This window comes from Lithobates pipiens, unplaced genomic scaffold, assembly GCF_037356315.1.
Source record: "Lithobates pipiens isolate NorthernLeopardFrog02 unplaced genomic scaffold, aLitPip1_a1.2 Scaffold_8, whole genome shotgun sequence".
Classification (NCBI taxonomy): domain Eukaryota; kingdom Metazoa; phylum Chordata; class Amphibia; order Anura; family Ranidae; genus Lithobates; species Lithobates pipiens.
In genome coordinates this window covers 156,762,972-156,778,623 of record NW_027507903.1, presented here as the reverse complement: position 1 = coordinate 156,778,623, position 15,652 = coordinate 156,762,972, and the positions used below count along the sequence as shown (strand labels likewise).

General features: G+C 46.9%; 1 protein-coding gene across 2 annotated transcripts in view; it reads right to left on the bottom strand.

The window, feature by feature from the left end:
• CDC123 (cell division cycle 123) overlaps positions 1 to 15,652 on the bottom strand; it is a 108,578-nt gene that overhangs the window by 79,800 nt on the left and 13,126 nt on the right. For both annotated transcript variants that reach the window (XM_077472987.1, XM_077472986.1), the window contains exons 4-5: positions 11,647 to 11,679; positions 11,445 to 11,540 (exon numbers count right to left, since the gene is read on the bottom strand). In XM_077472987.1, the coding sequence (XP_077329113.1) occupies positions 11,445 to 11,540; positions 11,647 to 11,679 (129 nt within the window). The remainder of the gene's footprint in view (positions 1 to 11,444; positions 11,541 to 11,646; positions 11,680 to 15,652) is intronic.

Genomic DNA, 15,652 nt, shown 5'->3' with positions numbered 1-15,652 from the left:
ACATGGAGCAGAGATCAGCGTCACTAGTTGCTAGGCAGAATGGAAAAATGTTGTTTACACAGCATTTCCTCCATTCGGCCGCTCCGTGAGACGATCGCGGGGATGCCCGCGGCGATCGAGTCCGCGGGTCCCGCGACCGGACTCACGGGGGTCCCGACCAGCGCGATGGCAAGGCGGCGTCGAATATTGGACGTACCTGTAGGCCAATATGCCTGCCCGTGCCATTCTGTCGACGTATATCGTCGTGCGCTGGTCGGGAAGTGGTTAAGTATGTCCCGGTCCCACTGAAGATAGCGAATCAAGCCCTGTGGAGGTGCTCAGAGGGCTACAGGAGAAGTTTTCGGGACCCTGTGGGAATAGGGAAGAAGTGACGTCAACTTGGAGGCGGACCGCTTCTGCATCTCCTCCAGCTCTGTGAGCACCTCCAGTGGCCGTGATTTGCCATCATTGGTGGGAACGGAATACCAATGCAGATTTAAAGTGGAAGTAAACTCCCCTATCGTTTTCAGCCAAGGAAGCTGACATCTTTGCCTCTGTTTAATGAAACTAGCCATTGGATGGTTTGATAGTTTGGCCGAGAGCACAGCCAATGTGCAGTTAGAATTCCCGGCATGCCTTTTTTTTTTTTAACTGTTTAAATCAATGGGTTTACTTCCACTTTAACTTTTGGCCAGATATGTACTTAATGGGAGTTCTAAGGGCCAGTTCACACCACATGCAGTCCTGCGAGTTTTCTTTCTGCATCAAAAATGCATGGAAAGTAGGTTATATGGTTTTCAAAGGCAGAGTGCCTGTAGTTCCAGCATGTTCCAAAAATTTAAAGTAGAACATGCTGCATTTTTCCTGCTCTGGAATGCTGTAAAATGCATATAAAATGCACCAAAAACGTACTGGAACACACATGTCCTTATTTAAGGTTAAGAAAATAAATAGGAGGAAAAAAAATACACTGGACTGCATCAAAAAATACGCATGCAGAAAAGAATCTGGAACTCATCCAGACTGATTCTATGGTGTGAACTGGTCCTAACATTTTTAATAAACTGCCCACTAGATGGTGCTTTTCCCCTTTCTATATAAACACACACAAACAGTGAGGGAAAAAAAATTAAAAATCACATGCGATTCAGACAGGAATTGCACCGCATTCCTGTTCAAATCGGATGCGATTCTTTGCAGTGTGATTTGTGTCCATTTATTTAGTATTGACGCAAATCGCACTGCAAATTATCGGCATTCGGTAATTATTTGACCAAAAGTATCCGTACGATACTTGCCGATAAAAATAAAAAAAAGGATATCTTGGCAACCCTATTACCAATAGAAACTGCCCATGTATGTTTTTTTTAGCTACTAAGCAAACAATAGCCAAGGCATGGAGGAAAGCCTCTTACCCTTTCCATGAAGTCAAGTCCTATGAATCTGATGCGAATTAAAAATTGCCCACCATCCTTAATGATTAAAAACCTGAAATTTCTTAAAGTATGGCAACCGTGGATTAATGCTGGCCATACACTATACGCAAAATCGGCCAAACCCATTTAAGAAAAACGAACATTTGGCAGTGAGCGCAAATGATGGTGCCATCATGTAATGAATGCATTTTTTGTTTGTTTTTTTTACATATACCTAGTGTAAACAGTTCGGACAGGAAACAAAACCTTTCAATTTGTCGTTTGGCAGAAAATTTCCAAGCTTGTCCTTCGTTTTTTCGGCTCAAAAACATTCCAGTGATTATCAATTTTGTGCCCATTAACTGGCCGAAAACCGTCTAAATGACCGAATTTCGGACAATTTTTCGTATAGTGTATGGCCAGGGTAACGCAATCTCTACCTACCTCAAGCCTGAATTATCTGTGTCAGCCGATGCTTGGGAAGCCTGCAGTTACTTATTGTGTATGCTGATTATATGGTGTATATGACCGATTGCTTTTGTCTGACACTTTAGCCCCTGCAAGGACTTTCCTGTTAACCCTTATATAAAATTAATAAAAACATTGAACGAAAAAAAAAAAAAAAAATCATATGTATGTAGGTCAGCTGCACTGCATTTCAAGAGAGGGAGAGAGGGGGAGAGATGCAAGCAGCAGAGTAGCATAGAGCTGCCCTTTGCCTGCTCCCTCTGGTCAGTGTGTATGTGGACACTCAGAGGGCACCTGGCAGCTGCCCCCAGGAGGAGGGAGGAAGGGAGGAGGCAGCTTCCCCCAGCTCATCATCTATACAGACGCTTATCAGGAGTCAGCCTGCTGTGCAGATCTGCACCTGATCAGACTAGGCAGTGACCTGCAGCTAAAATCTGTGCCACATTGTAGCACAAATATTTCATTATTGAAGATACTGCAGATTGCAACACAATTTCCAGTTTCTAGAGCATGTCGCAAATACTCTCCAACACATGAGCACCATGTTGTTTATTTGGTGCCTATAAAGTGAGAATCACATATGCAGCTTTAGGTTGAACACCGTTTGAAACCGTGCCAGATCTTAACTGCTATCAATGACCCTGTAAAGGAGATCTTCAACATCATTTTAAAACAGGAGCCAAGACTCTACAGTAACCTGAGAAACTCTCTGGAATTGATGCTTCAGTCAAGCATAAAGACCCATGTAAATATAAGCTTGAAGCACATCTATGATTTATGTCAAGTCAGCAGAGCATTGCATAAATCTCTGCAATGACAGTGCATCTTCCGTGTAAACAGTAGTTTGAGAAATGGTGACTTACTGAATCAAATGTCCTTTATTTACTTACAGTGCCTTGCGAAAGTATTCAGCCCCCTTGCGTTAATACTTTGTAGAACCACCTTTTGCTGTGATTACAGCTGCAAGTCGCTTGGGGTATGTCTCTATCAGTTTTGCACATCGAGAGACTGAAATTCTTGCCCATTCTTCCTTGCAAAACAGCTCAAGCTCAGTGAGGTTGGATGGAGAGCGTTTGTGAACAGCAGTTTTCAGCTCTTTCCACAGATTCTCGATTGGATTCAGGTCTGGACTTTGACTTGGCCATTCTAACACCTGGATACGTTTATTTGTGAACCATTCCTTTGTAGATTTTGCTGTATGTTTGGGATCATTGTCTTGTTGGAAGATAAATCTCCGTCCCAGTTTTAGGTCTTTTGCAGACTCCAACAGGTTTTCATCCAGAATTGTCCTGTATTTGGCTCCATCCATCTTCCCTGTCCCTGCTGAAGAAAAGCAGGCCCAAACCATGATGCTGCCACCACCATGTTTGACAGTGGGGATGGTGTGTTGAGGGTGATGAGCTGTGTTGCTTTTACGCCAAACATATCGTTTTGCATTGTGGGCAAAAAGTTGGATTTTGGTTTCATCTGACCAGAGCACCTTCTCCCACATGTTTGGTGTGTCTCCCAGGTGGCTTGTGGCAAACTTTAGACGAGACTTTTTATGGATATCTTTGAGAAATGGCTTTCTTCTTGCCACTCTTCCATAAAGGCCAGATTTGTACAGTGTACGACTGATTGTTGTCCTATGGACAGACTCTCCCACCTCAGCTGTAGTTCTCTGCAGTTCATCCAGAGTGATCATGAGCCTCTTGGCTGCATCTCTGATCAGTCTTCTCCTTGTCTGAGCTGAAAGTTTAGAGGGACGGCCAGGTCTTGGTAGATTTGCAGTGGTCTGAGACTCCTTCCATTTCAAAATGATCGCTTGCACAGTGCTCCTTGGGATGTTTAAAGCTTGGGAAATCTTTTTGTATCCAAATCCGGCTTTAAACTTCTCCACAACAGTATTACGGACCTGCCTGGTGTGTTCCTTGGTCTTCATGATGCTCTCTGCGCTATCAACAGAACCCTGAGACTATCACAGAGCAGGTGCATTTATACAGAGACTTGATTACACACAGGTGGATTCTATTTATCACCATCAGTCATTTAGGACAACATTGGATCATTCAGAGATCCTCGCTGAACTTCTGGAGTAAGTTTGCTGCATTGAAAGTAAAGGGGCCGAATAATTTTGCACTCACCACTTTTCAGTTTTTTTATTTGCTAAAAAAGTTTAAAATATCCAATAGATTTCGTTCCACTTCACAATTGTGTCCCACTTGTTGGTGATTATTCACAAAAAATAAAATTTTTATATCTTTATGTTTGAAGCCTGAAATGTGGCAAAAGGTTGAAAAGTTCAAGGGGGCCGAATACTTTTGCAAGGCACTGTATGTGTATCCCCTATGTGAACTGCTTGAGTACATGACAGATCTTTGTCTGATTTTTCAGGCTGCACTTAGAAAACACATTAATTAGTCCCCTTTGAATGCAGCTTGAACCAGACAGACAAAAATGTCTGTTCACACAAGAAAATTGGCTTAAAACTGATCTCAGGGTTTTAGTAAACTTTAGTTCTCTTGTGACAGGCTGGCCCAAACAAACTACAGTGGGGAAAAAAAGTATTTAGTCAGCCACCAATTGTGCAAGTTCTCCCACTTAACCTTTTGCCGCCCGGCCACCGTCATGACGGTGGAGCGGTGCGACTCTTGTTCTGGGCCGCCGTCATATCACGACGGCTGATAAACACAGGGCATGCTCGCGATCACGAAAGAGCAGAATGTATCCCTCCTAAAAAAGTGTGGCGCTCTGGAAACCAGGCAGCCACCAGCAATATACCCCAGGACCAAATTCCGAGGCAGAGTACCAGCGCTGCCACGAGCGAAAGGCCACAAGAAATGCCCGAGCCCAGTACCAGCACTGCCGCATCAAATGGCAGCACAGGAACTTTAAATCCCCCAACTACCAGCACTGGAGTGCAACGTACCCCAAGAGCCAGGGCCGCTACATACCTCCCAGATGGTCTTGCCAATCCAACATGGCTGCCTTCTGACTCAGGATCAGCAAGAATCCCCCCTTTCACCGCACAGCCAGGTGTGCAGGCCAATACCCCAAAGTTTTCTGCAATTGATTGTTTTTATTAATTTTTACCCGACACTTTGCTGCAACTCATCGTGGACCAGAGCAATTTATATGCCCAGCAGCATATTGCCAACAACCCCCAATCATCATACGCCTGTCCGTTTGAGTGGAAAAGTTTGACTCTGGAGGAGTTCAAATTGTTTAATCGGCCTCACCATAAACATGGGCTTACAAAAAAAAAAAAGAAAAAAAAAAAAAAGGAAGGACATGCCTATTGGTCCACTAACCCCATTTCCCCAACGATTTGCAGAACTCTATGTCCCCGAAAAAGCATTTATGTGTAGATGAGTCCCTGGTACCCTTTTCAGGCTGGCTAGGAATAAAACAATACATTCCTAGCAAAAGGGCCAAATACGGAGTGACATTTTATAAGCTTTGCAAGAGAGTCACAGAATATCTGTATGCCTTCCGCATATACGAAGCAAGAGAGTCCCAGCTCCAGCCCCCTGAGTGCCCAGCCTACATGGGCACAACTGGTAAAATTGTATGGGACCTGGCTTACCCACTGCCGAAGAAAGGTTACCACATATACCTGGATAATTTCTACACCAGCCTGCCCCTTTTCAAACACCTATACCTCGCAGAAACCCTGGCCTGTGGAACCTCCAGAAAGAATAGGAAGGGCTTCCCACAAGCGTTAATTTGTAAAGCCAACATGTGTACAAGATTACAATCTGTACATGCGGGGGGCGGGGGGTGCATTTCCAAATGCTTCAGCCCTATTTAGCAATAAGGAGGTCCCGTTTCTGGTACAAGAAAGTAGCACTCTAATTTGGCCATTTATAATGCCTACATAATTCACACCAAATCCACAGAAAGCCCTGCCCACTTCCTAAATTTCATATAAGTTGTCACGTCCCTCATCTACCATCAAAGACCCCCCAGAAAATCTTCGCTCTGATGCTGTTAGCCAACTTCATGAACGCCACTTCCCGGACCACATTCCACCATCTGAAGCAGGCCGAAGACGTCAAAAAAGATTATTAGAGTATGCAGCAAAAATGGATTTAGAAGAGATACCAGCTACCATTGTCCCCAGTGTCCCTCCAAACCCGGCCTTTGCATTGGTGAATGCTTCAGACTATATCACACATCCCTAAAATATTAGCCCATATTCTTAACCATTTCGCCATTTTCATCATCTGTGCTAACCATTTCCCATGCTTCCTCAAATAACCATGCCACTGCCTTCGGAACTGACCCTGGCCTGTGCCTCTGCCAACCGTTTGGACTGCTTCCATGTAAAATGACCCTGGCCCGTTTTATCAACTACGCTTCTGCCTACTGCTTGGACTGCCTGCACGTGAACTGACCCTGGCCTGTTTTATGGACTATGCTTTTGCCTACCGCTTTGACTGATCTCTTGCCCTGCTACTGTAGTAGACAGGGGTCTCACATGTGAGAGGCTCCAGAAATGTTTTTCCGGATGGAGAAAAATATTTTCTTGTTGTCTCCGGGTTTCGCAATTTCTGGATTAGGGTCTGGAGGCTTCATAGAAATTTGGGTGGGTCTAAGCCTCTACCCCTGTGCACAGGTCTTACCTGATTGCAGCCCTCAGCCTGCTGCTGACTTACTGCCGCTATCTCCCTGCCTGCAGCATAAACTGACCACGCCTCTACCTGCTACCTGGACTATGGAAAAAATAAGCTGTAGCAAGAGGCAGTATGTTTATGAAGGGCTGGGGAGCAGTACAATGAGTTCAGGCAGGTAACGGTGTACCAGGACCAATATCAAGGCTGTGCTGGCCGTCTCTGCCTGGACAATTTCTATGGACAAATGTTTTGGCTGAGCTGGGGATATCCTTGTGCCGACTATAGACAATATTCCTGCCTTGATAACTGCTATTGTTTCTAAGCACATCCCTGCCTGCTGCCTGGACCAATTCCCTCCTCTGGGAACACTACAAAAAACAAAAAAAGGTAATACTTTTTTTTTACCCTTTCCTCAATAGAATTTATTCTAGAGTGTAATTTTTGGTATGTAAATGCTATGTGTTAGAAATATAAGGGCCTTCAAAAATAATAGCTTGTCAGGAAATTAGAAGTGTAATTTATGCTTGTAGAACACCTGATGGTGCTACTTCAATTGTGGGCCCCTCTGTATGTGGCCAAGCTGTGTAAAAGTCTCACACATGTGGTATCGCCATACTCAGGAGTAGCAGGATGTATTTTGGGTGTCATTTTTGCTATATACATACTATGTGTTGGAGACATCTTAAAAATAGACAACTTTGTGGGGGGAAAAAAAAAAGTGTTTTCATTTTGTTTCCACAAAAATGTTTGTAAAAAAAATGAACAGTTCAAAAGACTCATTATGCCTTATAGATTATACATAGGGGTGTCTGCTTTCCAAAATGGGGTCATTTTATGGGTATTTGTACTTTCCTGGCTTGTTAGTGTCTCAAGAAATTAGGTCTTCAGTACATCAGGTGTGATCAATTTCCAATGATTTGCACCATAACTTGTAGACTAACTTCCACAAAAAACAAATAATATACACCAAGTAGGATTATTTTTACCAAAGATGATATGTAGCCGTATAAATTTTGGCCAAAATTTATGAAGAAATATTACCAACTGAGACAAAATGTGGAAACAAATCCGAAACATATCGGCCGAGAATGGCCTTTTCGGCAATTTGCCGAAAGAAAATTCTTGCCGATAATGGTGCCGAAAATGGGGGCGGGGGCCCGGCAAAGGGCCCCGCCCCTGGTGCCGCCCATTACGGGGGTATCGTTTTGGAGTGCTGCCATGCTTTCTGGGGGAAATTGTGCAGAGAAGCTTCCCATCCCAGCTCCGCCTCCTGACATCTCGCTCTGAGTTTTCCTGCACAGTATGTTAAGTGCGGCCTGTATACAGATTGATCAGAGGCACAGGATGTGGCGCTTGCTCCCCTCCTCCCATCACTCAGCACTGTGTGATAGATGTCTCTGCACATGGGAGGAGCTTGGATGGGGTCAGATGTCAGAATCCTGTCTTCTGTCCCTGTGCCGTGCGATGTGATGCTCTCCTATCCAAGTACCACTACCCAGTGCCTCTGTATGACCAGAATGTGCTTTGTAAAAGGTAAATAAAGTACGGTAATCTTCCAGGTATCACTGCACACTGATAACTCCTCACAACCCCCCTTCATCCTCAGCATTCCCTGGTCCCCAATCTTTTCATCTCACAGTCTTCTTAACCCTCTGTATGCTCTAGTCTGCAACTGTCTCAGCCTCAGAATCCTGCCAGCTTTCCATTCATTCCTCATTGCTCCTTCATTCTGACAAATTTTTTTTTTCTTTTTTTTTTTTTTTTTTTTAACTTCACTGCAGGTACATAACTTCAGTGGTCACCATTGCGATCCAGCCTGAGAGGAGGGGCGGCATACAGAGGAACCAATGCCTTCCATGTTTTTCCTGCAGGAGGGAGAGCAGGAAAAGTGGGCATTCAGCAGCTGCAGGAAGAACATGAAGGGCATTGGTTTCTCTGTATGCGCCCCCTCCTCTCCAGCTTTTTTCTGCTGCCCATGGGCCCCTCAAGTCTCTCCTGGCCCTTCTGTGATCTTGTCCAGCAACTTCTCTGCCCCCCTACTGTTCTCTGGCCCCTCCCTGGGTTCTTCCCCGATTCCCCCCGGGCTCTACTCTCTGATGCCCTCCCCCCCCCCCGTGCTGTTCTTTACCCTGCCATTCTCCTGTCACCCTGTACTGTATCCTGCCCCCCCCCCCCCCTCTGCCAAGTCCCTCCCCCCTCCATCTCCCACTTCTGCTGTGGATAATAGGTCAGGGTGGAGAGCAGGGAAGGTTTCCCTGCCTGAAATGACAGAGTAAGTTATCTGTACAAATCACTTACTCTGTCCATTCCCAACTGTAGCAAAATAAACTAGGTTTACAGACAACACAGTTTACTATGCTACCACACCCACTTTTTGCCGCAGTGCACTACGCTTATACAGGTCAATCTCCCCCCTAAATGTCTCTCATTCTCACCTTCAAAAGCTGAGAGGTATGCACTGGTAGGCTGCTGGGCACTGGTGAGGCCCAAGCAGGCTGCATTGATCTCCTGTACCACGTCCCCAGTCTCTGACCATCTCATGTACAAAAATATTTTTTAAAAACAGTCATTTTCGGTATCGATCAGTTTCGGCCTAGAGCATTTTTCATTTTCGGTATCGGTTTTGGCACCAAAAAACCCATTTGGTGTACCCCTATTTCTGACTGACAGACCTGTATCTTCTTTAAGAGGACCCTCTGTCCTCCACTCATTACCTGTATTAATGGCACCTGTTTGAACTTGTTATCAGTATAAAAAAAGACACCTGTCCACAACCTCAGTCACACTCCAAACTCCACTATGGTGAAGACCAAAGAGCTGTCGAAGGACACCAGAAACAAAAAATTGTTGACCTGCACCAGGCTGGGAAGACAATCTGCAATAAGCAAGCAGCTTGGTGTGAAGAAATCAACTGTGGGAGCAATAATTAGAAAATGGAAGACATACAAGACCACTGATAATCTCACTCGATCTGGGGCTCCACACAAGCTCTCACCCCGTGGAGTCAAAATGATCAAAAGAACGGTGAGCAAAAATCCCAGAGCCACACGGGGGGGACCTAGTGAATGACCTGCAGAGAGCTGGGACCAATGTAACAAAGGCTACCATCAGTAACACACTACGCCGCCAGGGACTCAGATCCTGCAGTGCCAGACGTGACCCTCTGCTTAAGCCAGTACATGTCCGGGCCCGTCTGAGGTTTGCTAGAGAGCATTTGGATGATCCATTAGAGTATTGGGAGAATATCAGATGAAACCAAAGTAGAACTGTTTGGTAGAAACACGACTGATCGTGTTTGGAGGAGCGAGAATGCCGAGTTGCAACCAAAGAATACCTACTGTGAAGCATGGGGCTGGCAACATCATACTTTGGTGTTGTCTCTCTGCAAAGGCAACAGGACGACTGACCCGTGTACATGAAAGAATGAATGGGGCCATGCATTGTGAGATTTTGAGGGCAAACCTCCTCCCATCAGAAAGGGCATTGAAGATGAAACGTGGCCGGGTCTTTCAGCATGACAATGATCCCAAACACACCGCCCGGGCAACAAAGAAGTGGCTTTGCAAGAAGCATTTCAAGGTCCTGGAGCGGCCTAGCCAGTCTCCAGATATCAACCCCATAGAAAACCTTTGGAGGGAGTTGAAAGTCTGCTTCCCAGCGACAGCCCCCAAAAAACATCACTGCTCTAGAGGAGATCTTCATGAAGGAATGGGCGGGCCAACATACCAGCAACAGCAAATAAATTCTTTAAAAAAATAAAATAAAATCAGGACAGACAATGTGATTGTCTTGATTTGGATTTGTTTCCACATTTTGTCTCTCATAGTTCAGGTATACCTATGATGACAATTACAGGCCTCTCTCATATAAGTGGGAGAAATAGCACAATTGGTGGCTGACTAAAAATTTTTATTTTTTTTTTACTTTTTTGGCTCTGCGTGTACAGCCATTTCATCCATTAACAGGGATCTGTGAATGAAAAAAGACTACAAGTCTCATCTGTTCAGCAGAAAGATTTGTGGATCTTAAAGAGGGATTCCACCTACAAAAAAAAAAAAAAAAAAAAATTTAATATTAAAAGCCAGCAGCTATAAATACTACAGCTGCTGACTTTTAATAGACATTCACCTGTCCCAGGGTCCAGCGGTGTCGGCAGCCGAGACCGATCGATCGGGTCTCGGCTGCTGCCGCCGCCATTCTAGGTGAGGGAATCAGGAAGTGAAGCGTTGCGGCTTCACTTCTCAGTTCCCTACTGCGCATGCGCGAGTTGTGCAGCGCACTAGGAATGGTCCGCGCTGCCTCTGGGACCCGTGTGTGTCTCAGCAGACAGCGCGGCGGGACGGGGGAAAGGCATAGACTCCCATGGGAGTCTATGCCCAGAAATGGGTGTAAATACCTGTCTTCAAAAAGGTATCTGCACCCCCCTCCCCCCTGAAAGGTGCCAAATGTGACACCGGAGGGGGGGGGGGTTCCGGTAAGCGGAAGTTCCACTTTAGGGTGGAAACCCGCTTTAATGGAGCACTAGCATGGCGACATTTCCACACTTGTAGTCCACTGTGTACTTCCTCCAGACCCATACTTATGTAGTCTTACATAAGTCTTACTATGCAGTCAGTAATGAGATTGGCTGTGTTGGACCCAGAGAAGTAGTCACTCCCCTAATCATGCCTGAGCAATGTTAAAGAGAAGCAAGTTATAAACTCCCCCATACCTAGAAGTGTGGGGATCCTTGTCAACTACTGAGCAGCAAGGTATTGGGAAGGTGAACCAGCAAATGTCATCTTCCCTTCATATGCAAGTTCAAAGTGTCCCTTTTAAGAGGCATGTCAACAATACCTACTATTTTCTAGGCAAACTTTTCTGGTCTTGTGATAAATTTCGAGTGCCCAGACAGCATAATTATAAAATGGCTGATTCGCTGTAGATGTAAAGAGGGATTACAAATGTTTATGCGACTGTGAAAAGAGAAAATGCAGTAAATAATTACCCTTGGGGAGCTCCAGTTCAGTTTAGGAAAAACACTGCCGCCCAGAGAATTAATGGCTTCTTGCACTTTTATGGAAAACTCTGGAAATTCTGGGGCCTGTGTGAACATAAAGATACATTACTCCTGTAATACTGGCCAATAGCACCAACACACTTGCATGCAATTTACGGTTGGTGGGATGGCATCCACAAAAGCATCTTACTGTCAGTGTCGTCGTATTTTCATCATCTGACCACTAGGAAAAAAAGAAAGGTTTACTTCAGTATCAATATTGCAGACAACAATAAAACTATATAAACATAGGAGAATCCAACTACCCTCTTGTTAGAGGTTTTGCATTGTCTGTGGATCTTGCATTAACAGCATCATCAACAATTGTTACAAGTAACACCAGACGACCAGATACAGTTACACAGAACAGACATTTAATCTGTTATAATTGCATTATACATTATTTAGTTCACATTAAGTTCCATATTTAAGGAAGTAGTTAGCTAAATACTGTCTGCATCTAAACTGACTGCATAACACCACCTGATTCAAATGAATACATGAAAAAACAGGGTTGTCATGCCTCTAACAACTGGGAAAGCTTAAATAAATAAAATGAAGACATGTGGAAGACCACTTACCCTCTCTAGCACAGGGGTAGGCAACATTTTGAGCAGCGAGTCGAAAAATGTTTTCAAAGAAACTGAGAGTGCCGATTTTATAACAAAAAAAGTCAACTTCACACTCCCAATCACAAAAATGATTTTTTTATAAAGTATATGCTGTAAAACTACTTTAGTAATAGTGAGAAATGAACATCCTGCACCTTCACACCTCAGATCAGCCCCAATTACTGCAACTCCACACCTCAGATCACTGCCCCCCCCTGCAAATCTGTTTCACCACTTTACCCGCCTGCACATCTGCCCAACCAATGTTACCCCTTTCTCATCTGCCCAACCAATGTTACCCCTTTCTCATCTGCCCAACCAGTGTTACCCCTTTCTCATCTGCCCAACCAATGTTACCCCTTTCTCATCTGCCCAACCAATGTTACCCCTTTCTCATCTGCCCAACCAATGTTACCCCTTTCTCATCTGCCCAACCAATGTTACCCCTTTCTCATCTGCCCCACCATTTTCCCCACTGCTGTACCCTCCCCTATACATCTGCTCCACCGCTGTAGCCTCTTCTCATCTATGATATGCAGAGTGTACCGCCGTACCACCATGCTCTTCTGTCTCACTGCTGAAACATCTGCTCATCTGTCCTAACACTCAACTTATCTGGCCCATCACAGCAACCCCCCCCGCTCATCTGGCCCATCACAGCAACCCCCCCGCTCATCTGGCCCATCACAGCAACCCCCCCGCTCATCTGGCCCATCATTGCAACCCCCCCCCGCTCATCTGGCCCATCATTGCAACCCCCCCCCCGCTCATCTGGCCCAACAATGAACCCCCCCTTCTCATCTGGCCCATCATTGCAACGCCCCCTTCTCATCTGGCCCATCATTGCAACGCCCCCTTCTCATCTGGCCCATCATTGCAACGCCCCCTTCTCATCTGGCCCATCATTGCAACGCCCCCTTCTCATCTGGCCCATCATTGCAACGCCCCCTTCTCATCTGGCCCATCATTGCAACGCCCCCTTCTCATCTGGCCCATCATTGCAAACCCCCCTTCTCATCTGGCCCATCATTGCAAACCCCCCTTCTCATCTGGCCCATCATTGCAACCCCCCCTTCTCATCTGGCCCATCACTGCAACCCCCCCTTCTCATCTGGCCCATCATTGCAACCCCCCCTTCTCATCTGGCCCATCATTGCAACCCCCCCTTCTCATCTGGCCCATCATTGCAACCCCCCCTTCTCATCTGGCCCATCATTGCAACCCCCCCCCCTTCTCATCTGGCCTAACACCAAACATATCTGCTCATCTGCCCCACCAATGTACTTCCTTAACATCTGTCTCACCTCTGTACCCCCCTACTCACCACTGTAAGCCCCTGCTCATCTGTCCCACCAATACACCTCCTTTCAAATCTGTCCCACTGCTCTACCCTCCTGCTTTTCAGGCCCAACAATAAACACCCCCCCTTGCTCACCTGACCCAACAATGAACCCCCCCCCCCTTGCTCACCTGACCCAACAATGAACTCCCCCCCCTTGCTCACCTGACCCAACAATGAACTCCCCCCCCTGCTCACCTGACCCAACAATGAACTCCCCCCCCCCCCTTGCTCACCTGACCCAACAATGAACTCCCCCCCCCTTGCTCACCTGACCCAACAATGAACTCCCCCCCCCCCTTGCTCACCTGACCCAACAATGAACTCCCCCCCCCTTGCTCACCTAACCCAACAATGAACTCCCCCCCCTTGCTCACCTGACCCAACAATGAACTCCCCCCCCCTTGCTCACCTGACCCAACAATGAACTCCCCCCCCTTGCTCACCTGACCCAACAATGAACCCCCCCCCCCTTGCTCACCTGACCCAACAATGAACTCCCCCCCCCCTGCTCACCTGACCCAACAATGAACTCCCCCCCCCTGCTCACCTGACCCAACAATGAACTCCCCCCCCTGCTCACCTGACCCAACAATGAACTCCCCCCCCTGCTCACCTGACCCAACAATGAACTCCCCCCCCCCCCCTGCTCACCTGACCCAACAATGAACTCCCCCCCCCCCCTTGCTCACCTGACCCAACAATGAACTCCCCCCCCTTGCTCACCTGACCCAACAATGAACTCCCCCCCCTTGCTCACCTGACCCAACAATGAACTCCCCCCCCCTGCTCACCTGACCCAACAATGAACTCCCCCCCCCTTGCTCACCTGACCCAACAATGAACTCCCCCCCCCCTTGCTCACCTGACCCAACAATGAACCCCCCCCCCCCTTGCTCACCTGACCCAACAATGAACCCCCCCTCCTTGCTCACCTGACCCAACAATGAACCCCCCCTCCTTGCTCACCTGACCCAACAATGAACCCCCCCTCCTTGCTCACCTGACCCAACAATGAACCCCCCTCCTTGCTCACCTGACCCAACAATGAACCCCCCCTCCTTGCTCACCTGACCCAACAATGAAGCCCCCTTGCTCACCTGACCCAACAATGAAGCCCCCTTGCTCACCTGACCCAACAATGAAGCCCCCTTGCTCACCTGACCCAACAATGAAGCCCCCTTGCTCACCTGACCCAACAATGAAGCCCCCTTGCTCACCTGACCCAACAATGAACCCCCCTGCTCACCTGGCCCAACACTGAACCCCTTAGTCTTCTGTCCCACTGCTGAACCCCCTTCCCATCTATTCCGTCACTGTACCGCCCTGCACATCTGCCCCACCGTTGTAACTTCCTGTTCTTCTAGCCCACCTCTGAACCCCTCCTGCTCATTTTCCCCACAGCTATACCCTCCTGCTCAACTGCTCCACCGCTGTACCCTCTTCTCATCTATGATATGCAGAGTGCTGAAAGGAAGCAGAGATAAGACACATCTACCTGTCCTGGCACACTCATCCTGCTGGTCCACCTCTTGCATCCAGCCCACGTGCTTGTATATGATGTCACATACAAGCATCTGGAATGGATGCGCAATGATGAGCTCAGGTCAGGGGCATTTTCTGAAAGCAGTGGGCCTGTGTGCAGGATCATAAGTTGGGCACCAGCAGCTGAGAAAAAGTGAGGCTTTCTGCGCCACATGAAAAGTTGGGTGTGATTTTCATTGCGCTGAATACTGGCTGTGGCTTAAAGGGACACAGAGTGCAGGGGTTTAGTAGTAAGTGACACAAAGAAAATATTTTAACAAAGTTCCCAGAAGCTCAACAGTAATTCCACAAACTGACACCCGATTGGTTTTCTCAATCACAGTGAAATCCCTTCTTTCTGAGATTGGTAGTGGCAACCAAGGGAGTCATGTTTCTCCAGGTGGTGGACGGGGCTAGCAGCACTGTGATTGGCTTTAGCAGTACCCAATAACACTCCTCCTCCTCCAGGAAACAGGGACCACTCCCCCAGCAGAACTGCGCCCAATCTCTTCCCCATCATAAAAGCGGACGATGGCAGCTACAGCAAAGTTAGAGAACCAAACAATGCTTCTTTCCCAATGTGTGGGGGTGCAGTGCCTCCCCCTCAGTGCATGTACAGCGTGGGAAATTCTGAAAATGGAATGCATTAGTGTCTCAGTGATACTTCCATGCTCTGCTCTGCT